Below are 25,393 nucleotides of genomic sequence, written 5' to 3' on the forward strand. Positions count from 1 at the left end.
TACATTCTCCGTTTCTAGACGGGATCAGAGAATATCTGAGAAAGGGAGGACCTCAAAAAATTCAACACTAGTTAGCTACATGAAAGTAATTGTTTTTGGCCAAGTCACTTTTTTCTAATTGGTGCCAAAATTAAATCAAGTTTATCTTTAAGCCCTTTTAAAAATAAGAAAACAAAACATTCCACAAATCAGAAAGGCTTGCATTACAATTGAATAGATTTAAGAAACTCTGAGCTTTTCTTGAATATTTTGCTGTAAATTCTCAGTAGGCTGACACTACTAAAGAATGACGAAAGTACTTGAACCAAGAGGCTATTTGCCGAGGCATTAGTTCAACCTCCAACCTGGAACAAAACACACAGGACGATATTGGGTGCTGTCACTAATATTTAAAGAAAATAAAATGTTTGCACTGTGTCTACCTGAACTGCTAAAACAAAAATTAAGCACACCAATTACAGATTTTGGTCCTTCCAAACCCGGATTGGGTTAACAAGTGTAATTGGTATTGCATAGTAAAAAATTTTTTTGCTTGAACACATGGCTTCCAAAGTGTATAGCCATCGACAACTGGAATGAATTCTTCTGCAACCCCAGCACCGTGTGAATGGAACTTCATTACATCTCAATCATAAAATAGACTGGCATGGTGAGATATTGATTTATCTTGGGTAATAAAAGGGGATAAACATGGGTCACTCCTTTAAAACTAATCCTTAAAACAGGTCCAGTAAAAAAAAAATTACAGGAATAGGAGTAGAACATTCAGCTCTTAAGCTTGATTCCCTAGGATTAGATTATGTCTGCTCTATTTCTGAACTCATTTACTTACCTTGGTTCCATAACTCTTAGCATCTTTAGCCAATAAAACGTTATCAATTTCCAATAAAATAGAAGCAAAGTAAGGCTGAATGCTGGATTTCTGAAACAAAAACGAAGTGTTGGAGAAACTCATGTCCAGTAGCATCTGGGAGTGAGAAACAACTTTAATGTTTCAAGTGTTGTGAGTCTTCTTCAGTGAAGAAGTCATAAAAGACTCAAAACGTTAAATTTTGTTTCTCTCCCTATGGATGCTGCCTGCTCTGCTGAGTTTCTCTAGCACCTCCTGTTGTTTTGATTTCAGATTTCCACTGCAGTGTGTGAAGAAGTGCTTCCTAATAAAAGCCATGAACAGACTTGCTCAAAGTTTCCTCCCTTGTTCTGGAGCCTCCCACCAGAAGGAATAGTTTCTCTCTAACTAAACACTGGTATCATTCAATCATCTTAAAAAAAAAATCAATTAGATTTTCTCTTTTCCTTTTGTACTTCATACTGCTCTGCTAGGTTTTGCTTCTCCATTAAGCCTGAAGCCTACAGAGAATTGGGTAACTATATAGACAGTCACTCTATATTTTTATAGATAATGACAAATTGAGAAAAGTAATGCAAAGTCGAACCTGATTTGAAGTTGTTGGGAGGTAGCTCATTGCTGCTTCCAAACTTCCTTGTGCGGCCAGTAAGCTGGCATACTGCGTGAGTTTCTTTGCAAAGACTGGGCCCTCTGCAGCCATGTCTGTGCCCTGGAGTAACTCAATTGCTTTTTGTAAGATCATAATCTTTTCCACGAGGTCCTGATGAGAAGAACACAACTCATGATAGAAACTGTAAGATGTTCACCAGTAACAGTTTTTGTCAACATTAATTTCACGAACGTGGGTGTCATTGGTAAGTGCAGCATTTGTCACATATTTCCACTTGTCCTTGAGAGATGGTCATGTGTGGACTTCTTAAATCACAACAGGTCATTGGGCACAGATAGGTACACATTCAGTAGTGCTGGGAATAGGAATTGCAAGATTCAGATACTATAACAGCACAAGACAATTCCAAGTCAAGTGTGGAATTTAGCAGTTTTTGAACCTTTCCCCTGTTAAATAAGGACTTTGAATGAGGGTCCTTTATCATTTATCAGTCAAACATTACAATGCAAGATCTTAATGCATTCACTTCAGGTTTTGTGCTCAGATTGAAAAAAGACATCTGTTTCAGGAAACTGAAACCTTTCACATCCTATATCACCAATAAACATATTCAATACCAGTTTGCTACCAACCTCGGACAGAAAATCCCTCAATGTTCAGTTTCAACTTACGCACCATAATCTAACCTAACAGTTCCATTTTAGCCATCCTTCAGTCATTGATGAGAGGCATGTAATTTAGCATTGATCAAGAGGCAGATTTCCATGTTAGAACCATGTAACAACAAGCTCATATCCAGGAGCAGTTCCACAGGTGGCAGAAATAGGCAGATACAGAAATAAAACAGAAATGTTGGAAAAACTCAGCACGTGGCAGGAACGGAGGCCAAATCCAGTGACACTTCCTCTGAAACACATTCACAAGACAGAAAGTGAGAGCGCAAGTGAGAAAGAGAACATTAATGCTTGCGACAAGGCGAGCAATGCAAAAGGTCAGGCAGGAGAAAGTACCAATTGAAAGAGGGAGGAAGGGGATGTGTGGGGAGCAATGATGGAAAGAGTGAATGCCAGGATGCCTCCAGTGGAACATGCAGCCCCTCAGATAGAGGATATTAAATCAAATACACAAAAATCTGATTTCAGACAGATGTGTGTTTTAAATTCAACTAAATCCAAGCACGTATGATCCACATTGGGTATAACTTTAGAACTAACATAATGTATGTGGCACATAAACACTGCAATGCAGAGAGATCTGAACTACCGGTTCCTACCTCGAGTGCAAGTGGAGTCGAGCTTTCATGAGTTTTAACCCAACATTCTACCAGTTTCTCAACATTTCCGGAGCAGATGTAGCAAAGACATGCCTGTATGCATAGCTTTCCCTCATTCTCCATTTCTAGACGGGATCCTAGGGTATCTAAGAAAGAGAGGACCCAAAAGATTGAACATCAGTTAGCGATGTGACATGAAGGGTTTTTGGCCCAGTCACTTTTTTTCTGATAGCTGGAGCCAAAACTATATCATTTTTACCTTTAAACCCTTTTAAAAATAAGGAAACAAAACATTCTACAAATCAGAAAGGCTTCCAATACAATTGAATAAATTTAAGAAACTCTGAGCTTTTCTTGAATATTTTGCTTTAATTTCTCAATAGGCTGACACTATTAAAGAATGAAGAAAGTTACTTGAACCAAGATGCTATTTGCCGAGGCATTAGTTCAATCTCTAACCTGGAACAAAACACACAGGACGATATTGGGTGCTGTCACTGACATTTAAATAAAGTAAAATGTTTGCACTATGTCCACTTGAACTGTTTAAAAAAAAAAACACTAAGCACACCAGTTATGGATTTTGGTCCTTCCAAACCTGGACTGCACTGGAAGTAGCACTAGTGATTTTATTGCACAAAAAAAAATTGCTCAAATACATTGCTTCCAAAGTGTATAGCCATCGATGACTAAACTTTGCCGACTGACAACTGGAATGTATTCTGCTGCATCCCCAGCACCGTGTGAATGGAAGTTTAGATTGGATTAGATTACTTACTTACAGTGTGGAAACAGGCCCTTCGGCTCAACAAGTCAACACCGACCCTCCGAAGAGCAACCCACCCAAACCCATTCCCCTACATTTACCCCTTCACCTAACACTACAGGCAATTTAGCATGGCCAACTCACCTAACCTGCACATTTTTGGACTGTGGGAGGAAACCAGAGCACCCGGAGGAAACCCAAGCAGACACAGGGAGAATGTGCAAACTCCACACAGACAGTTGCCTGAAGCAGGAATTGAACCCGGGTGTCTGGCACTGTGAGGCAGCAGTGCTAACCACTGTGCTACCGTGCCATCTTTCCACTCTCACCCTAAACCTATGCCCTCTAGTTCTGGACTCCCCCACCCCAGGGAAAAACTTTGTCTATTTATTTTATCCATGTCCCTCAGCTCTCTTTTATATCTTTCCCCTCTTACCTTAAACCTGTGCCCTCTCGTGTTGGACCCCCTCCCTATCCTGGAGAAAAGATCTTAGCTGTTCACCTTATGCATGCCCCTTATGAATCACAAAATATACTGGCATGATGATATATTGATATATCTTAGGACTAGTGGAGTCTTACAGAAGCCAAGATGATCCCAGGTTCAACTTCAACTGCATGCTGTTCATAAACGGTTGACTTTTGTGCTGCGTAAGCAAAGGGACAAATCATTCAGGGTCACTGCACTCAAACGCTAACCAGAGGTTTTTTTTTTAAAAAGGTATTTCAGGTGAGCGTTTGTCCCAACCATGACTGTGTTCAAATTACCTGCACATACCTGTCAATGATAATCACATAAACCACTGGTCAGCTCGACAACGGTATGCCTAGATCTGTAGAACCATTTGCAAATTACAAAGAAATCCCTCAAAGCATAACGATTGAAAAAAAATTTGAGATAAATTATATAGAAGAGGTGAAGTAGCAAACCTACCACATAGTAAAGGGAACACCTCAGGTTTGGCGTAAGTTAAGAGAGCAGCCAAAGCTTCTTTCCAATTATCTAAGTCACAGGATTCAACAATATCCCTCCAGTTGTGGGTGACTACAGAGGACACGAGCTGTAACAGGAGATTTATAATATTCAGTATTGGACAAACTGTGCAAACGATGCAAGCATGACAACCTGTGGAATTGTACTAGAACGATTTAAAATGGCATTCCCACCAGTTTGCTTAGATTGCAATGCCTTCAATTAAATGGATACTATCACTTATAAAAGCTTTTGAAAGCTGTTTAAATGTGAAAGAAACAATGCTTTAGACAAGTCCAATGATTAAAAAAAAAAATCAATTTGTGTAACAGAGTGACTGATGTACAAAACAATATGCTCTTTTTGCATTCAAATTGAAGGTCATAAGTTTAAAGGTAAAGTTAAACACACTTTAACATCCTGAAAAACTGTGGTCCTTGCTTAGCTGACATACATACTTCTATACTATACAAAAGTGTTCCAATCATTGCACTTTTCTATCCAATCAATGAAGTGAAAACATTTAAAAGCAATCATGGTAGTAGTTACAATAGATGGTACAATGTTGATAGCATTATTGATTATTGATTCTTCCACTGATGTTCCAACCATATTGTGAAGTATAGGAGTGCAAGCGGACTAATACCAACTACGCAGTTGTGACATTTTGCACTTCCAATTCAGGCACTGTGTAGACCAGATAACAAGCAGTACAAGGTCAGGAACAATATAGACTTTACACAACGAATCGACTTGTAATCCTGCCTGTATACAAGTTTTCCCTCTACCAATCCCTAGGTTTGACATTTTCCAGTTGTACAAACTTTTATGGTGAACTCAGTGAGATGACCAAGTTGACACGGTTGCCTCAATTCATTACATTAAGGAGGTTACCAAATGGAATAGATATTGGTCCCATTAATGGGAGATGGATTGAAACTGTTCCCAGAATTAAACAATTAAAATATGTCACTGCCCCAAGATGCTCCCCAGAGAACTACACCTCCTCCCATCCTGCCTCCTAAAAACACCATCCCTTATTCCTAGCAACATATTTGAACTGTTTAATTCTGAAAACAGTTTCAATCCAGGTCCCATCTTCCCTGATGCTCACTTTGTGAACAGTGTTGAATACTCTAATGCTGTTGCTTTACATTTTAGAGTGAATAAAGCTATATATGTGCTCTGCAGACTGACACAGCATTTACCCGTGAAATTTTTGTCTTCCTTTTTGCAAAATATCGGTTCTGTGTTTGAGCAAGAAGCTCTTCTCCTCCAGCTATAGCGAGAATGATGGCATCAGCGAAATGGTCATCTTTTAGACAAAGTTCAACAGCACCTTCAAAGTTCCCTATTAGCAAGGCTTGACTGATCAACCCCTCAGTATCTGAAATAGATACAAGAATCCTTCAGTAAGTAGATCTATTACCGAGTTACAGTTAAAAACAATAAAGAGATAACATGACCTTGTTGGTTCATAACTAAGCTCCATACATGCCTTTAACTATTAATTTCCAGGAAGTGGTAACCAGCATTTACATACCATCTCAAGAATCTTCAGAGGCATGAGAAAATTCTGAACTAAAAGGTGGAGCATTAAGAGATCAAAGATTTGAATGAAGAGTTTTGTGTTAACAGAGATTTTAAATGAAGTGATGTGGGGGAATTAGAGAGGCAGCAGGGTTAGGGCTGGCAGCTGAAAGAATGTCAGTGGGGGGAGGGGATGGGCGCATAAGAGAGCAGAGAGCTGGAGAGGAATGGTTACATCACTGAAGAGAAGGGCAAGGTCATGAAGAGATTAACTCACCTGAATGGATGATCTCAAACATCAAATGACAAGATTAGGAGCCAATGCAAATCAGTGAGGAGAGGAGGAGAGGCTGGTGAGACTTGTTGTAAGATAGGATGCAGGCAGCAGAGTATTGAATGTGCTAAAGCTTACAGTGTGGAGGATAGGAAGCCAAACTAGGAGAGCATTGGAGGGGAACTGACAAAGCCATGGGCATGGTTTTCACTTGTGAATGCACAATGGCCAGGGCAGGTGGAAGAGACATAGAAAGTTCAGCTCAGACAAACATGATACCAAGGTATCAAAGAATCAACTGTGGTTGAGAAAGGAATTTGGACATAGGGGCTAGGAAAATTAAATGATTAAGTCTAGTATTGATTGTCCCTCCATCAGTTCAACAGCAACATTATAATTTGCTAGAAATTAACAGAATGAGTACTCTATTCAAAACCTAAATGCAGCTGTTACCAAAGAACAGTTACAAGCAAGTTAACTTCTGATGGCACGTGCTCCCTCAGGCAATCTTAACCAGCTGAGTAGCTGGGATGTTAGAATTAGTATCAACACCACAAATGAGAGAGATGGGGAAGCAGACAAAATAAGCCAGAGTTCTGGCAGTCAGGAAGTATCAAAGGACTGGAAAATTGCCAATGTGACATCTCTGTTCAAAAAGAGAGGCAATAGACAGGTAAGCAGATTAGCCTCAGATCTATTATTGGAAAAGTACTGAAATCAATTATTAAAGAAATAATCGTAGAATGTTGAGAAAAATCATAATCTAATCAAGCAGAGTCAGCATGGTTTCGCAAAAGGAAAATTGGGTGTGACTCATTTCTTAGAGCTTTCCAAGATAGTCCCAACCAGAGCAGTAAGAGGGGAACCAGTAGATGTGCTGTACTTGGACTTCCAGAAGGCATTCAACAAGATACTTCACAAAAGCTGAAGTCATAAGAGCCCACAACATTGGGAGTATTATATTGCCATAGTTAGGGAATTGGCTCATGGGCAAAAAACAGTGAGTTCAAAAAAGTAGCTCTTTTTCACATCGACAGTCTGTGACCAGTGGGGTTCCACATGGATCAGTGCCAAGACTGCAACTGTCTGTGATATATATTAATGACTTGGAGAAAGGAAGCAAGTACACTGCAGCCATGTTTGTAGATGACACAAAATAGGTGGAAAGATTGGTTGTGGGAGGGATACAAATCAGTTACAGAGAGATATTAATAGTTTAAGTAAGTGGGCAAAATGTTGGCAAATCGAATATGATGTGGGGAAATGTGAACTTGTCCATTTTGGAGGGAAGAACAAAAGATCAGAACATTATTTAAATAGAGAAAACTTGCAACATAAAGGGATTTGGGGGTACTTCTGCATGGAAATCGGAAATTTAGCACACAGGGCTGTAGTTAATGGAATGTTGGCCCTTCTTTCAAAGGGGTTGGACATAAGACAGAGGAGCAGAATTAGGCTATTTAGCCCATCTAGTCTGTTCCGCCATTCGATCAGTTATGAGAGTAAGGAACTCTACAATGTGCTGGCGAAACCACATCTGGAGTCTTGTGAGGAGTTTTGGTGCCCTTAGTGAAGGGGAAATATTATTTAATTAGAGGCTGTTCAGAGAAGCTTCAGTAGGATAATCCCATGTATGCATGGGTTGTCTAATGAGCAAAGGTTATTTAGGACAAGAAGAAGTGATCTCATTAAAACAAATAGGATTCTTAAGAGCCAGGACAGAGTAACCAGTGAGAGAATGTTACTCATCATGGAAGAGTCTAGGTCCAGAGGGCATAACCTTAGGATCAAGGGGTGCCAATTTAAGCTGGAGATGAGAAGGAATTTCTACTCTTGAGGGTTGAGTGCCACAGAGAGCTATGGGGACAAAGTCCTTTTTTATATTTAAGGCTGAGATAGATTCTTGATTAGTAGGGGAATCAAGGATTGTGGGAAAAGGCAGGAAAGTGGATGCCTACAATCGTGTTGAATGATGAGACAGACTGGAGGGGCCAAACAGCCTACTCCTGTTCCAATTTCTTATGGTTACTGTAAGAGCAACCCAATTCTTATTTTTATATATATTTTAAATACTTTCCTCCCTTGGTTTTATCAGTTTTTAGTCTTAGTAAATTTAATTAGTGATTTCTATTGGCTTCGGACCTGTACACAACTGCAGATGGCCCACGACAATCCTGTACGCAAGTGATAGATAAAGGGGTGGTTGATGAGATGAAGGTAACAATGACTGAAGAAATATCCAATGGATAGCTTTGCAATTGCTACTTTATGGGCAAGGGTCAAAATGTTATGCTTTTCTGCTTCAAATGCATTTAAGCGCTTGTTATTCTGCAATTGTGACCAGTGGCAAGATAAGAATTGAAACTATTTATCTGTTAAGATGACCTTGGATAACAGGTTCTGAAGTTGCTTGTTCTACTCAAAGGTTGAGGTTATGAACGCTGCAAAAACTGGCTGAAGCCACAGGGAGAAAGATGTGCATCAGCAAAGGCAAATGCAATTGTCTGGCAATGATCGCAGATGAAAAGGAATTAGATAAATGTGTGTGAGAGACATCCTAAAGGTGGTGTAAGAATCAGCTTAACAAACATCAGGAACCGGAGAGTGTCACTGAGATCATCAGAGAGGAGGGGTCTGGACAACTATTGAAGTCATGAAGAGCTCTTGATTGACCACTCGAGACAGACACTTGCACGTGGGAACATCAAGAGCAGACCTTGAGAATTTGTTTAAAATTAATTAGTCAGATGTGGGCTTCGTTGGCTATACCAGCATTTATTGCTCATCTCTAATTGCCCTCAAGGTGGTGATAGAGAGCTGTCTTGGTGAACCACGGATTTCCATTTAACGTTGGTGCACTGACAATGTGTTAGGGTGGGAGTGCCTGGAATTTGACTCAGCAACGCTGGAAGTGTGACAATATATTTCCAAGTCAGGATGGTGAGTGGCTTGCAAGTGGAGCTATTAACCATTGCCTTTGTCATTATAAATGGCAATAGTCGTGAACTTAGAAGATGCTAAAGGCACCTTGATGAATTTCTGGAGTGCATCTTGGATTTCTACAGCTCAAATCAAAAGCCTGTAAACACTGTAAATGCCATCATCAGGTGCAACTAATACGCTCACAGGAACAGTGTTTCAGTATGACACTGTGTCAGTAGCACCAGCAGTGCATGCATCTTGAAGCTTGCTGCAGCTGCTAAAGTTATTGACCCTTTTCAAAACGCATTTCCCAAGAACCATCTACTATTTACCTCCTGTGACAGGGATTTCAAAGAGAGGTCTTTCCCCTGGAATATTGTCAAAGAAGTCAGAAGTTGTTGAGGCATCCCCCGCAGCTACAGACTCCTCAGAGCTCGAACTCTGGAAAAGCAGGGAAACAAAAAATTCAAAAATCATCACCTTTGAGGACAGAAGCATCCACACTCCACTGAACAAAGTTATAAACAGTACTCATTTTTTGATCTCACAACATTAAGACTACTTAGGACTGACTAGGTTACAAAGAACTATGCATGCTGTTTTTGAAAGATTTTGGAAATTGCAGTTTACGCATTAATGCTATTTAAATCACATTGATAATGCAGTGCTCATCTGTAATCAATTTGCACCCTGCATTCAATGAAATAAAACTACATGCCAGCAGCTGAACTTTCTTTTTAAATCTAGCCTATAATTAGAATGTTGGCATTATCAACATTACTGTGGATCTACAAATACTTATAGCAATCTGCTTTAAACCTTTTTTGACATTATAACTATCTACTTGCCAAACCTAATGATGGAGTTTCAATGCACATTTCACCTCATCCCATCCCTATTGCCCCATCTGCTGGCAACCATCAACCACTGCATAACAATCCAAACTTTAAAAAAAGGGTTTTGTGATTTACACATGAAAGAAGTGAAACTATCACTGTATTCTAACAGATGAAAGGCTTAACAGACAATCAATTCTTCAATGTATAATTTCAGTTACATCACACTGCAAATTTTTGCTATAAATTCTGCGTTACGATCGAGCCCTCCACAATCACCTGATGAAGGAGCGTCGCTCCGAAAGCTAGTGTGCTTCCAATTAAACCTGTTGGACTATAACCTGGTGTTGTGTGATTTTTAACTTCAAACTTGGATTGACTTTGACAAATAGAATCTTGGGTAGAAGGTTTCTTCATACTGCCTCTTTCCAGACTACATTCTTTATATTCCCATTTCTGTAGTCATATCTGCTTCTTTAGTTTTGCTTATAGATTTAACTGACCCATGGTATTCTGTAACTTAAAAAAAGGTATACCTTGCAATTTTTGCTTTTAAGAATTTAATTTATGTTCAGCAATGTTTGTCAAATTCTATTTCCACTTCACCAAGCTCACTCACCTTTTCGACATGTAAATCTAGTTCAATCCAAGCTTGGATTGGCAATCGAAGATAAAATTTAAAGACCAGCAGAAACAGGAGTATGCCATCTAGCCTCTATATGCCCATGTGCATAAATCACTAAAGGTTAATGCACATTTACAAAAAGTAATGTTGTACTCTAAAATCATGAAAGGCTGCAGCACAGGAAACCATCATATCAGGACCTGCTCTCTCTAAGAGCTACTCAGCTAGTTCCACTTTCCTGCCTTTTCCCATTAACTCTGAAATATTTTCTTTTCTGATAATTATCAAATTCCCAATGAGATGGAGACAGATGTAAAATTAGGGTCACAGGTCTCAGAACAATGGGCAGACTATCTATGGCTGAGATTAAAGAATAATTTCTTCTGTCAGAGGGTTGAGACTTTTTGGAATTTTTTACCCTAGAGGGCTGTAAAACTCAATTATTTGGCATTGAGGTTGAGGATCAGCCATGGTCTAGAATGGCAGATCAGGGTGTAGGGGCTGAATGGCCCACTCTTAATCCTCTTACATTCCCTTTTGAAAACCACAGTTAAATCTGATTCCATCAGTTGCGCAGGTTGAGCATTCCAGATGCCAAGAATTCACTGTGTAAAGAAGCATAATTTCATGTCATCTCTCGTTCTTTTAACACCCACCTTAAGTGAATGTCTTCTGGCTCATATCGCTTCAGACAATGGGAACAGTTTCTCTCTATCTATATAAGTAGGCCTTAAAGGGGTACACCATAGATTCATCAGCATGATACCAGAGCATAAAGGTCAAATGATGAGGACTGGTTGCATAAATGTGGCTTGTAACCTTATGAGCTAAGAGGTTCTATCTATCTGCAGTATTTAAAGTTAAATAAATCTCAAACACAATTAGACTATTTAAGTGAACTCAGGAAGCCGTTTTCCAAAGGGTAGAAATCAGAAATACTCTGCTCCAAGAAGGCTGTGGATTCTGGACCAATTAAAATTTGCAGATGGACATCAACATCTATCATAGGTACTGCATACCAAAGGAATGGATCTGTGCTAAAAAAATGGAATTGAGGTTCAGATTAATCACAATCTATCATAATAGTAGAGCAGATTCAAAGAACTGAATGGCCTACTCTTGTTAATATGAAAGTTTACAGTCAGTATTAGTACCTGCCCACAGCTTGCTTGAAGATCAGAGTAAATGCCTGGACTTCAGATTCTACTGCAATTTGAACTTCTATATTATTAATTCACAATTCAGCTTTTCTTAAACTGCGACTAAATAAGTTGTCTGTCTAAGCATGGTATTACTACTGCTGGACCTGGAAAAACATACAAGTACATGTGTACCTGGAAAGGTGCCAAGGCCAACGAAATTTGGGAACAATTATAACTGAACAGCAAGTACCTGACTAGAGACACCTGGCGTCTTCTGTACTCGTTCATTAGCTTCCACTTCTAGACTTTTCAATCGTGCACTGTTACCTAGAGCCGAGGCGATCTGAAAGCGATAATTTAATGCGGTGACCACAACTGACAACATTCAGAAAGAAAGAAAAATTAGAGAATAAATCATAAAATAGTTACAGATCATTCAGATAGATAGGAGAGGAGAAAGCATGCAAATGAGAGCGCAAAATATGGTATAAAGTGGGTGAAAGGTTAGCCTGAGCAAACAAGCAAGAGCACGTCCAAAGAAAACTAAGGGAGCGTGCAAGAACAGGAGACAGTAACAGAAAGGGGTGAAGACGACAATGTGGGCAAGACAAAATGGACGAGGGAATTCAACGTATTTACAGAATAAAGAAAACACTTTCAAAGAAACTCAGTTTACATCATCATAGGAAATCAATCAGCTCATTGCTAAAAAAAAAATCATTTTCTTTAATTTAAAAAAAAATTAACATGATCTAACAAGTCATTGCTTGAACTGACTTTCTGTGGTTCAATGCAAATGTATGACATATTAGCAAGCAGCTTCACCTCACTTACTCCAATGCCAATGTGTAACCATACTTATAGATTCAAACCTCACCAAGTAAATTCAGTGCTCTGTTAATACCATCTACAGACTTTCCCAAGTCATAGCGTGTTTACCTGCTTATCCAATCCTTCCTTACTGTAGCCAAGCAAATTCAAGTATTTTGTCCGAGGGTCTTGTTCAAAGTTTACCTGGATGGAGGCAAGTATTAATCTGCATTAGTACAGAACTGTTTCACCCTCATTAACACGATTGACATTGAACCATTTAACTAGAAAGTTTTTAAGGGATAAATGCACTGCCAAAATGGTCCTATGCCACACGGATTAAGGAGATCCTTGGTTTGTGCCAAGTTAGCTGATTTCTGGAGAACTGATGGGATTGCCTTTGTGCTCCTGAGGTGGACAGGAGGATTCTCAGACTGCACTGCAAGGATAGGATCGTGTTTGACTCAGATGGTCAAATAGCTGCTCGACAACATTCGTGTTGAACAACTACAGAGGCAAGGGATTTGAGAGCTGCAAAACAGCATACCAACAGGTGCCTACAGGAGCAAAGAGACAAAAAAATTGGAGGGAGCAGGAGTAAAATAAAAACTAACTTGATTATCAGAGAAGGACAAGCAGGAGCCTTCAGTAAGTTGTATATCTATACATTCACACCAATTGTAAACATGGTTGAGAACTAGCTGAGTGCAAATAGACAGATAGTAAGGCAAATGGACAGGTGCTGTAATTGGCAGGACTCTATTAGTGATGCCCCATAGGATTTTGTCAATAAATATTCACTATATTTATCAACATCACAGATGAAGAGACAGAAAGCCTCATGTCAAAGTTTGTTGATGATACAAAGATGAGCAATATTGTAAACAGTTTAGAAGAAGCATGAAAATTTCCAAGTCCGGTAGCACAGCGGTAATTTCTCAGGGCTAGTAATCCAGAAGCTCAGGCCTGTGTTTTGGAGACATGGATTCAAATCCCAACATGGCAAATGGTGAAACTTGAATTTAATAGAAATCTGGAACAGAGCTGACCTAATGGTGACCATTGTCGATTGTCATAAAATCGCACTAGGTTCACTGATGTCCTGCAAGGAAAGAAATCTGCCATCCTTACTTGGTTTGGCATACATGCAACTCCTGATCCACCACGATGTGACTGACTCGTAACTGCCTTCTGGGCAATTATGGATGGACAATAAATGTTGGCTTAGCCAATGATAACCACATTCGTGAATTAATACTTTAAAAAATTAAGTGAATTGGCAAGTAAATTTCAATGCAGGTACATGTGTGGCCATCTAGTTTGGACTGAAAAAGAGCAGAACAATTTTTCTGGAACACAATAGTTTTGATCTCCTGATTTAAGGAAAGACATACTGACATTGGAGGCAGTCCAGAGGTTGACTAGGGTGATTGCAGATGTGTACGGATTTTCTTATGAGAAGAGACTGACATCAAGGGTTTCTTCTCTCAGAGGGAAGTGAATCAGTGGAATTTTCTATCACACAGAGATGTAGAGACTGGGTCATTAAGTACATTCGGAGATGAGTTGACATATATTTAGTCAGAAAGAGAATCAAGGGTTATGGAGTAAGGTGTTTAGGATTATCAGACCAGCTGTGATCTCACTGAGTGGCAGAGGAGACTTGATGGGCCAAATTGCCTACCTCCGGACATACATCTTAGCAATCGATTGAGCAACAATTACCATAACTTTAAAACTGAGGTGAGCAGATTTGGTTTCTGCTTCTGCTTTAGTTGTGCCCACAACACAGGCTTACCATATTCATATTTCCCAACATTTTTGGGGTAGTGCTAGTTAACCTGCCAAAATGGTGACCTTGATAATGAAAACTCAGGCAAATTAACATTCTGAAAGCACATTTTAACTCATTGGTCCTACAAAGTCATGATAGACTTTGCTTTTGCTGTGCCTATTCTTCAGCATATCGGGTTATTTTCAGTCATTTGATTGTCAATAGTTGCATCTACTGTTGCAAAGGCAGGAAAGGTGTACACATAGAGTTAGGTCACGGACCAGCCATGACCATCTGAACGGTGGAATAGACTTGGGGGGGCTAAATATTTATTTTTGGTCCTTGGAAAATTATTTCAAACATAAATTATTTTGGATGGTGAGGAAGCCACATTAACATTGCTGTCAAATGTTTTATCCATTTAACAAAGAACCAGCAGATCTTAGGCCCTGTCAGGTCACAGGACAATAGGTATGTAATTTCAGCAACAGTTTTCAATTATTCATCAAACTTAAGTTTAAATAATGTGTAAAACTACAAAACATTAAATAATTATTCAGTGCAAAGATAGCTCTAGCTGATGATACTGTGACAGAAACAAATCCTGTCTGGTAAAATTTCAGTATTGTATCTTTACCAATTAACATTTTAAAAAATAGTGTACTAATTTTAAAAAATTTCCTCAAATTGCATTTCTACAAGTGTTTTGTTGTTTCCACAGAAGAAATATCATATTCAAATATTGTTTGAAAATATTTACCAGTTTCAAAGGGCAATTTTAAATTAATGGGAATGAATGATCAGAAACCAGCTAAAGTTTGCAATCTTATATTTAAGTTTTTATCTTATCTCTGATTTCCTGCAGACTCACAATCCCACCTCAAACTATATACCTCTTACTTCAGTATCTACTGCCACAGCCCACCACTGATGCTCATGTTTTCAGCTGACTAGATTGCATACTTCTGAAACACCCATATTCTCTGTCTCTCCTCATTGAGGACTATCCTTAAAATGCACTGCTGCTGATGGTTTTGTCACCCATCCTGCTAACTCCTCCACAATTTCCATATTTGTTACACCTGTCTGATGTGCTTCAAACGTACAAGATCCTGAGGAGACTCTACAGGGTGGAGGCTGAAAGGGTGCTTTCCTTTGTAGGTGAGACCAGATCCCACCCCCTATTTAAGAGAGATGAGGAGGGACTTTCTTTTCAAAGAGGTCTCAAGTTTTTGAAATTCTCTCCAAGAGTAGAGGAGGCAGAGTCATTGAATATTTTTAGGGCAGAGGTAGATAGATTATTGACTAACAAAGGAGTCAAAGGTCATCGGAGTAGCCAGGAAACTGAATTTGAAGTCATAATCGGCTCAGTCCACAATCATATCAAATTGCATAGCAGGTTCAAGGTGCCAAATGACATTCTCTTTCTAATTTGTAGGCATTTATGTTCTGGGACTTTTTCCTACATTAATGCTACTGTAAAAATACAACTTTTTTGCAGCATTAACCACATTATTTATTTGACAGACATTGTAATTGTCTGAAACTACAGCGTCATTTCACGCAAGGAATGGTGGGCAATGAAAAAAAATCAAAGCAGATTCCTGTTCACTTAAATGGTTAAATAATTAATATTCTGACCATTGCTCAAAAGAAACCTGCCTCAAAGTAACAGGAAGCCAAAAAGCTTGGATGTGTAGCTGTCTACTCCCCTGTTGGTTTCCACACTGTGGCATGCATACACTCTTAAAACATCTAAAAGTTCAGTTAAAATATTCTGAAAATGGCTTTCATACTTTGAACTAATCTTTTGCTTGAGGAACAAAGTTAGCTGTGAATTATAACAAGCATAGTTGGCAAGCTCTAGTATTCAGTAAGCTGTCAAAGTAATATGCACCTTTAAGAAGTTCCAGATGTTCTTGTCAAAATCTGTAGGAGCAGTATTAATCTTAGACTGACAATACTGAACAAAAGCCTCTGACCGGAGAGCTGTCTGGAGTTCGTTGGAACGGTGCAAAAACTCTGTCTCTGTAGTAACCACACTGACAAACACTTGACGCGCAACAGGTTGCTGTATCTGTGGTGGAGACGCTTTCGGGTTGGAAAAAGTGATCAGCTTCCCTCCAAACTGCAATATAAAGATGCAGGGTTAAGAAAAAAGTGGTCAGAAAGACTATCTTGACTTCTTTATAAGCATAATTATAAAATAACACATTGTTTAACAAATGTCTCTCAAGAAATTGTTTGGTAGTTTAGAATCCAAGTATTATTAAAAAGAAAGACAAAGCGTCGAAGATTTTTGTCTTGTACATATCTGCCACTGGCAGGAATTGTCAATGTTTATACTTATACCTTTTCTTATGCAGGATAAATTGTTGCTTGCTTTGAAATTTATATTCTCGCTCTATCCTGGTGATTAAAGGATTTGACAGTTTGTCTCCCTTTTCAGCAATACTTTGAAGTGGTTTCAGAGAAGTTAATTAGGATATTCGGGAAATTAAATCAATTCTAAATGTACAGACCCCTAAATACATGCATAGAATCATAGAATTGTACAGCATGGAAACAGACCCTTCGGTCCAACTCATCTATGCTAACAAGTTATCCTAAATAAATCTAGTTCCATTTGCCAGCATTTGACCCATATCCCTGTAAACCCTTCCGGATTCATATATCCATCTGGATGCCTTTTAAATGTTATAATTGTACCAGCCTCAACCACTTCCTCTGGCAGATCATTCCACACACACACCACCTGTGTGAAAACGTTGCCCCTTAGGTCCCTTTTAACTCTTTCCCCTCTCACTTTAAAGCTATACCCTATAGTTTTGCACTCCTGTACCCCAGGTAAAAGACTTTGGCTATTAATCTTATCCAGGCCCCTCAAGATTTACCATTAAGTGTATAATTCCTGCTCTAATTTGCCTTTCCAAAATACAGCACCTCACATTTATCTAAATTAAACTCCATCTGCCACTCCTCAGCCCATCGGCCCATCTGATCAAGATTCCGTTGTACTCTGAGGTAATCTTCCTTGCTGTTCACATCACCTTCAATTTTGGTGTCATCTGCAAACGCACTAACCATGCCTCCTATGTTCACATGCAAATCATTTACATAAATGATGAATGATGAATAACTTCAAACCTTTTTTATTTGTATTCATTCAAGGATTATGGGCGTCGCTGGCTAGGCCAACATTTATTGCCCGCTCCTAATTGTTGGGACTCAACCAGATTGCTATGGTGCTAGAGCCACACAAGGACTAGACCTTTCCTAAAACGACATTAGTGAACTAGATGGGTTTTTCCACAACATTCGACAATGGTCACCATTAGACTCTTAATTCAAATTCCACCATCTGCCATGGCAGGAGTTGATTTGAGGTCTTCAGACATTTACCTGGGTTTCTGGATTAATAGTCTACTGACAACACCACAAGGGCAACACCTCCTCTCAAAACAATTACAAATGTTGTTACAGCAAGAGATTTCGCTTTGAAGGAATAATATTAACTCAGGCAATTGCAGAGCTTTTCTACTTTACCACTTTCTAAACAGGACCATTATAGAAGAATCATTGTTTTTTAAGTTTATTTAAATATCTAAACACTATGGAAACAGCTTGCTCTCATTTGTTCAAACCAGGAAATCTAAGATGTATATGCACCTTGTGGTTTAGCTGCAGGCATTCTGAACAGTAAGAAGCTGCCTGTATAATAGGATGTTTTCTGGAAAACGGATTTCTGGCTAACTTCCTTGGACCTGACAAAACATACTGATTCTGAATGGCCACATCATAGTGCAAAAAGAAATCAGCCTACATCTATCGAGGAAAGATAACAAAAGCAGGACAAGGGAATTTCCTTTCAAGCTGTCCTGAAGCGAATGTTAGACCTGAAAAGTGCATGTCGAAAAGTTTTCGACCAAGGAATTTAAAATGAGAATGCTCGTGCTGTAGCAAATACATGATGGGACAATTAACTTCTCAGGGCTAAGTCCACAATGTCAATCTAGCCAACTTTGTGGTGCGGCAACGAGGGGACCATTGGGAGAAAATCAATGATATTTTTCTGAAAGATTATTCACACATGGTCTCAATATTGACATCACAGAGGGCATCGCAATGACTTTCATTGATGCTGTAATTGAACATCACAGCTCCCTTAAAACTCCATATGTATGGCATTCCTGATTCAGGTGCAACATGTGTCAACTCCACCTTACAAGACTGGGGACAGTGTTTCACCAATCAACCGCACAATATAACAAGTCATGACTTACAGCAAATGATGCTCCCACAGGTCGACGGATCCATTTGGGGGGTTTTTTCAAAGGAAGCACCACTGTGGGTGGAACGGATTTCTGTGGGATATCTAGAAGAGAAAGAGTCTGCCCTGTTCCAAATGGGTCCAGATTGTTGAATGAGGAAGAAATCTAAATCCAAAAACAATATGGTAAAAGGCATTTCAGAGCACTTTCGTAGGTTAAAATCTGCAACTCTATACTGTAATCAAGGTGAAAATTTCAAATGGTTCTTTAATTTTCAGAACATTTAATTCGGCCCTGAGCATCAGGATCAAGAAAGGACAAATTTCAGGCCTCCGGTGAAATCTAATCTGTTCAATTGACTTTGTGACAATTCGAATGGAGAGGGAAGAAATACTTCAGAAAATCTGAGAGCGAGTGTGGTCCGGAAGCATGAATTATTACAGCTAAAACCTAAAGATTAGATTACTGACAGCGTGGAAACAGGCACTTTGGCCCAACAAGTCCACACGGACCCTCCGAAGAGCAACTCACCCAGACCCATTCCCCTACATTTACCCCTTCACCTAACACTACGGGCAATTTAGCATGGCCACTTCACCTAACCTGCACATCTTTGGACTGTGGGAGGAACCTGGAGCACCCGGAGAATGTGCAAACTCCACACAGACAGTTGCCTGAGGCGGGAATTGAACCCGGAACTGTTATTTTCAAACAAGTCAAACAACGGCTCCTTACGAGATTCAAATATCATACTTAAAAATTAATGACATGAGAAAGAAGTATGTTTGCAGAGAGACAAAGTATCTTGAGAACAGAACAACAGCAATAAATATCATAGACCTTAATGCTTGTCAATAGGTCACTGTGGGTAGCATCAAGGAGTATGTCTATTTGAAACAGATAGCTATACTTTAGGAGGAGGAGTTGAGCATGGGGAACATGATGTTATGGAACACTACAAGCCCTTTAAATCTCTCGATATATGACAACTTTACATTTAGATCATTGGTTGTAATGAACAGCATGACTGTTTTGCCATACGAGAAGATTGGCGTCAGTCATAATACAGGGAACACAGCAGCCACAAGCAATACTGAAGAAGAAACTGTCAATATCCTCCCCCCATAGAGATTTATAAAATCATGAGGGGTATGGATAGTGTTAATTGTAGGTTTTTTCTAGGATGAGGGATTTCAAGACTGGGAGCATATTTTTAAGGTGTGAGGAAAGATTTAAAAAAGACGAGGGGTAGGTGTTTAACAAAGAGGCTAGCTCTGGTCTGGAATGAACTTCCTGAGGAATTAGCGGGTGTGGGCACTTACAATAGTTAAAAGACACTGAGATAAGTACACGAGTAGAAAAGGTTTGGAGGGATATGGACCAGGAGGCAGGTGGGATTAGTTCAGTTTGGGATTATATTCGGCATGGACTGAAGGATCTGCTTCTGTGCTGAATGACTCCATGACTCTGTAACACATTATTTTCTTTAAAGAGGAAAATTAACATCCATGAGAATTCTAATTTTAGATAATGGAAGTTTGTACCACATGTACTTTGAAATACACAGTAGGCAACACTTGAGCGTTGAATTCTTCCAATGCCTCTCATCTCAATGATGCGTATTTGCTGAATCAGCTATAGCCCAGTCAGCAGCATTTTCACCTTCTGAATTACAAGATTGTGGGTGCAAGACTCCACACCAGAAATTTGAGCACAAAATCAAAACTGACTTTCTAGCGCCGTGCTAAGAATATGGATATTGTTTTTTAAAAAGTTCCTGCTTAAAACTGTTAAAATTATATTGGTTAACCATTTAAATGTTAACAGGTGTGTTTACTAAAAGTAAACCACCGACATATTTTTTCAGCTCTGCAGTTTAAATTGGCAAATCTACAGGAAAAGCTAAACAACATTTTATATAAGATCAAGAAATATTCCTTCTCCAAAAAGAAGTAACTTTTCTGCAGTCTATTTTCAACATTAACTTTAATGTATTAAGGCAAGACCAATACTTTTCAATTAACCGTTTAAGTTTTTACTACTTTACATCCCTAGTGCTGAGGGAACACTGCAATACTGGAACCACCCTCCTTTGAATCAGACAAAAAAAAACTAAGGGCCAGTCTGTGCCTCAAAGATGAACTTAAAGGATCTTGCTTCAAAGAAGAGCAGGGTAGCTTTCCGTAGTATGCTGGCCAATAATTACCTCTCAATCAACCTCACTAAAGCAACTTATCTGGTCACGGTCATATTGTTGTGTGTGGGACCTTACTTTATCAACATGGCTTTGTTTCTGTGCTTCCAGACTCCCTCCCATGACAGAATAAACACTGATTCGTCCATCAAAGGAAGCAGCTGAGAGGACTGCTGGGTTCCGCGGGCACCACTGGACATCAAAACACCACTGACTGCTTGTTGGCAGCTCGTAGACCACCTGAAACCAATGACACCAGCAAGACTGAGTGCCTGATTAAAACAGAGAGTTGTTGCATGTCAGATTGTAAGAGCTAGTAAAATTATCCATTAGGCTGCTGTTATTTGAGAAAGACCAAGTAAATCCCATTAGCAGATTAACTATGAAGGCTTATGTAGAATTTAGTTGTCATTTACGTCATCTTTATTTATAAAAAATAGCTTCTATCGCACTTGGCTGAGACTGAACTCACTGTTGCTCCAAGTGCCTGACACCCACCTCTCCAGTGTTGGGATTCCAGCATAAGATCCTATTGTCTTTTGCACTGCTTAGGAGCAACTCTGCATCGGCTTGACACCACGATATGGAAAGAATACCCCTGAACAAGAAATTAAACATGTTAGGGAATAAATTCAACTCAACCTGCACTTTATCAGATTTCCAGCTCGAATCCTCTTTTGCACCGTATGGGTAAGCTTCTGCTCTCAGCCTTTCAACATGGGAAAGGCCTTAGCCTATCTCTGTAACTGCCCTGTTTCAACTGGTGTGAACCAATTATTTTCAGAGTTTACTGAAGACTACGATTTCTCGTCCTCCCAATAATATTACATTGAAAATTTGTCCAGAAATAAAATGAGAACCGTATTGACAGGAGGTAGAAAGGGGGTGGGTGGGACTGGGGTAGAAGACTCATTGAATGATGAGAATTGTCCAATAAATAAAGTCAAGGAAGTTGGTTTCAGAAAGAGATAGAGAAATTAAAAATGGAGGAAGAAATGAGTGAAGGAACAAAGTGGACCAAAACAAAATAACGAGGAGGAAAGGACTGGGAACAGAAAGGTAACACCACCTTTTAAATATCTAAACAACAGAATGTAAAAAATGATTGTATGCAAACCAGATAAAGCACAAATGACAAACTATTCCTTATTTCCACACTTGTTAGGTTTTTTTGCAATCAAGTTGATAATTTATTTATACTTCATCTTTCAACACTACATTCCCATAAAGACATATTCCATATATTCACGCATCCTAGCCGTTTATTGCTTCTGAAAACAAAGTTTGGAATTATACATGTGCAGTCCCATATGGCTTACTGTGTTTTAATAATGTTTAAATACCTGGTATGATTCTCCAACACCTTGAGGGGAGACGTGGCAAACCTCAAGTCCCATATCTGCAGTATAGGCATTCGATCATCTTCTGATGCAAGAACAAGTTGAGTTGCAACTTCAGGGTTCCAGGCCATTCCAGAACAACGCATCTGTAAAGTCAAATTAAAACATGCTGGTTATTTTACATGACATTAATCTACATCTCTAGGAGAATTATTAAGGTAAATCGCTAGGTTCAATGCCAACATAGACTAATGGGCTAAATTGTGTCCTTCCATGTTATAATCACGACGACTACTAAGTAATGAACTCTAGTGTTTAAAAATCAGGAGTTTAACATAAGGGTTAGGCACTGCTCGGTCAGGTACAGCATTAGTAAAAAGCTGAATAAAGCATGTCAATACCATGCACAGGAAGAGCCCCTTGTTACACAGCTCCATTCCTGGCGTCGGTCTGCAAGATTTACTTATTTCAATCAAACTAGGTGAAAATTGGTGCTTTTGTCAATACTTACTGGGAACTGCACTGAGACAGGCCAGATGTATTTCACCGTGAATATGTAGAAGAGATCGTCATCCTATAAGAGTAGGGCTCATTCAAACCCACACCCATTGTGTATACAACATAGCTAAGGATTTTACTTCTGAAAAGCATCCATTCATTTTTCAGCATAACTCATTTGTTTCTTTTTAACATCCATCACAGAAATTTTAAAAAATAAGTTGTTGAAAGGGTTATATTAAACACAATTGTCAAACCATTTGTCAAAGCTTTTCATCTTGCTCTTATTAGGCTAATTTGTAAGAATATTAGTGTAATATTCAGTTTAAACTCATTGGGAAAAAAAAGGTGCTGGTTGCTTTGTGGATTGATTGCTAGAGGCAATGCTAATGAGAATGCACCAGTTTTATGATGACTGATAGTTTACTATGAAGCATTGTCTAAATTTAAACCAGGCATGTTCATCCTTGCTGCTCAGCATTGTTGAGAGGAATAAATCAGACAATGGCTGTCATCCTTTTCAGTTGAAACAGGCACAGTGTAATCACTGGCTCTGTCTGTCTTAAGAGAACAAGGCCCTGTGTTTTAATATTTGTAAGTTCTGTACCAAGTGGGAAACATTGAGCCTAATAGACAATTTTAAATTGATTGCCAGTGGGGTTCTTAGATCAGTCAGTGTTATGTTGCAATGTCACCCAAATACAAAATCCCAACTAATGTTGGATGCAGTTTTCAGTTGTGCATGTATGAGTTGGTTGCATGTGCTTCATAACTTGCCTTGTTGGGACTTACTGTTTGATTTTATCCAGTCTTTGGGATGTAGGGCCATCATAATTAGTATTACATGGCACTAACACAAAGCCGCTGTCTAGTCATAAAAGCATTCTGCATATCACACAAATATGTAATGTGGCATGTGAATTTTAGTGCTGGAATAAAGCTAGTTATGTAGACCATACTTGCCAAAGACTAGTGGACCATATCAAACAGAATGGCCGTTCTGCTGTTTGCAACAGTCAGGGAAGGCACAGACCACTCCCAACCATTCTTACAGGTTGTCTTGACAAATGCAAGATGAAAAACTTTGTCTTTTTGCAGCAATAATCAATAAATGGCTATTTATGTTAAACTGGTGAAACAGTGCCTCATTTTCACCCACTGAACACAAAGACACAAAGTTCTGGAAATGTACATGAAGATTCATCAAGTCTGCACTCACTCTGCTGCTGTGATCACTGACTTTGATGATAGGTTCATTCTTTCTTAGATCCCATACCACAGCTCTGCCACTTGGATGGGCTGAAGCCAGGATGTGCTGCACCTGTCGATTCCAGGCTACACAGCTGATATCCTCAGAAGGCTGCATGAATTCAAAAGATTCCATTCACCAAACATATGAAAAACAATTTTGAGAGAAATGGCTCATAACTGTAGTACAAAACTCATCCTTCAAAAGCATTTTCATCCCTTTTCATGACTCAAGCAAATGAATTTGAGGAAATAGCGTCAACTGATCGAATACACACAGGCACAAACTTGAATCCTAGCAACTAAGACAGCTTTAAAGAAAAACTCAAGGGGGAAGCACACTTGGCCATGGCATAGAGTCATAGAGATGTACAGCATGGAAACAGACCCTTCGGTCCAACCTGCCCATGCCGACCAGGTATCCCAACCCAATCTAGTCCCACCTGCCAGCACCCAGCCCATATCCCTTCAAACCCTTCCTATTCATATACCCATCCAAATGCTTTTTAAATGTTGCAATTGTACCAGCCTCCACCACTTCCTCTGGCAGCTCATTCCATACACGTACCACCCTGTGTGTGAAAAAGTTGCTCCCTAGGTCTCGTTTATATCTTTCCCCTCTCACCCTAAAACTATGCCCTCTAGTTCTGGACTCCACGACCCCAGGGAAAATACTTTGCCTATTTACCCTATCCATGCTCCTCATAATTTTGTAAACCTCTATTAGGTCACCCCTCAGCCTCCGATGCTCCAGGGAAAACAGCCCCAGCCTGTTCAGCCTCTCCCTATAGCTCAAATCCTCCAACCCTGGCAACATCCTTGTAAATCTTTTCTGAACCCTTTCAAGTTTCACAACATCTTTCCGATAGGAAGGAGACCAGAATTGCACGTAATATTCCAACAGTGGCCTAACCAATGTCCTGTACAGCCGTAACATAACCTCCCAATTCCTGTACTCAATACTCTGACCAATAAAGGAAAGCATACCAGACGCCTTCTTCACTATCCTATCTACCTGCAATTCCAGTTTCAAGGAGCTATGAACCTGCACTCCAAGGTCTCTTTGTTCAGCAACACCCCCAAGGACCTTACCATTAAGTGTATAAGTCCTTCTAAGATTTGCTTTCCCAAAATGCAGCACCTCGCATTTATCTGAATTAAACTCCATCTGCCACTTCTCAGCCCATTGACCCATCTGGTCCAGATCCTGTTGTAATCTGAGGAAACCCTCTTCGCTGTCCACTACACCTCCAATTTTGGGGTCATCTGCAAACTTACTAACTGTACCTTTTATGCTCGCATCCAAATCATTTATGTAAATGACAAAAAGTAGAGGACCCAGCACCGATCCTTGTGGCACTCCACTGGTCACAGGCCTCCAGTCTGAAAAACAACCCTCCACCACCACCCTCTGTCTTCTACCTTTGCGCCAGTTCTGTATCCAAATGGCTAGTTCT

At 39.5% G+C, this 25,393-nt stretch overlaps 1 protein-coding gene across 4 annotated transcripts in view; it reads right to left on the reverse strand.

Annotated features, from left to right (window-relative positions):
* The window catches only part of LOC122541782 (protein transport protein Sec31A), a 91,297-nt gene that overhangs the window by 34,377 nt on the left and 31,527 nt on the right, over positions 1–25,393 (reverse strand). For 3 of the 4 annotated variants that reach the window (XM_043678751.2, XM_043678753.2, XM_087982426.1), the window contains 13 exons: positions 23,908–24,048; positions 22,194–22,336; positions 21,349–21,448; positions 20,929–21,090; positions 18,669–18,821; positions 16,283–16,513; positions 12,741–12,815; positions 12,052–12,144; positions 9,531–9,639; positions 5,681–5,859; positions 4,434–4,560; positions 2,734–2,879; positions 1,437–1,610 (listed from right to left, as the gene is read on the reverse strand). In XM_043678751.2, coding sequence (XP_043534686.2) covers positions 1,437–1,610; positions 2,734–2,879; positions 4,434–4,560; positions 5,681–5,859; positions 9,531–9,639; positions 12,052–12,144; positions 12,741–12,815; positions 16,283–16,513; positions 18,669–18,821; positions 20,929–21,090; positions 21,349–21,448; positions 22,194–22,336; positions 23,908–24,048 — 1,833 coding nt within the window. The remainder of the gene's footprint in view (positions 1–1,436; positions 1,611–2,733; positions 2,880–4,433; positions 4,561–5,680; positions 5,860–9,530; positions 9,640–12,051; positions 12,145–12,740; positions 12,816–16,282; positions 16,514–18,668; positions 18,822–20,928; positions 21,091–21,348; positions 21,449–22,193; positions 22,337–23,907; positions 24,049–25,393) is intronic. The other variant, XM_087982427.1, reaches the window with a different exon arrangement.

This window comes from Chiloscyllium plagiosum, unplaced genomic scaffold (assembly GCF_037043375.1).
Source record: "Chiloscyllium plagiosum isolate Xiang-an unplaced genomic scaffold, Cpla_swu_hap1 HiC_scaffold_43, whole genome shotgun sequence".
Classification (NCBI taxonomy): domain Eukaryota; kingdom Metazoa; phylum Chordata; class Chondrichthyes; order Orectolobiformes; family Hemiscylliidae; genus Chiloscyllium; species Chiloscyllium plagiosum.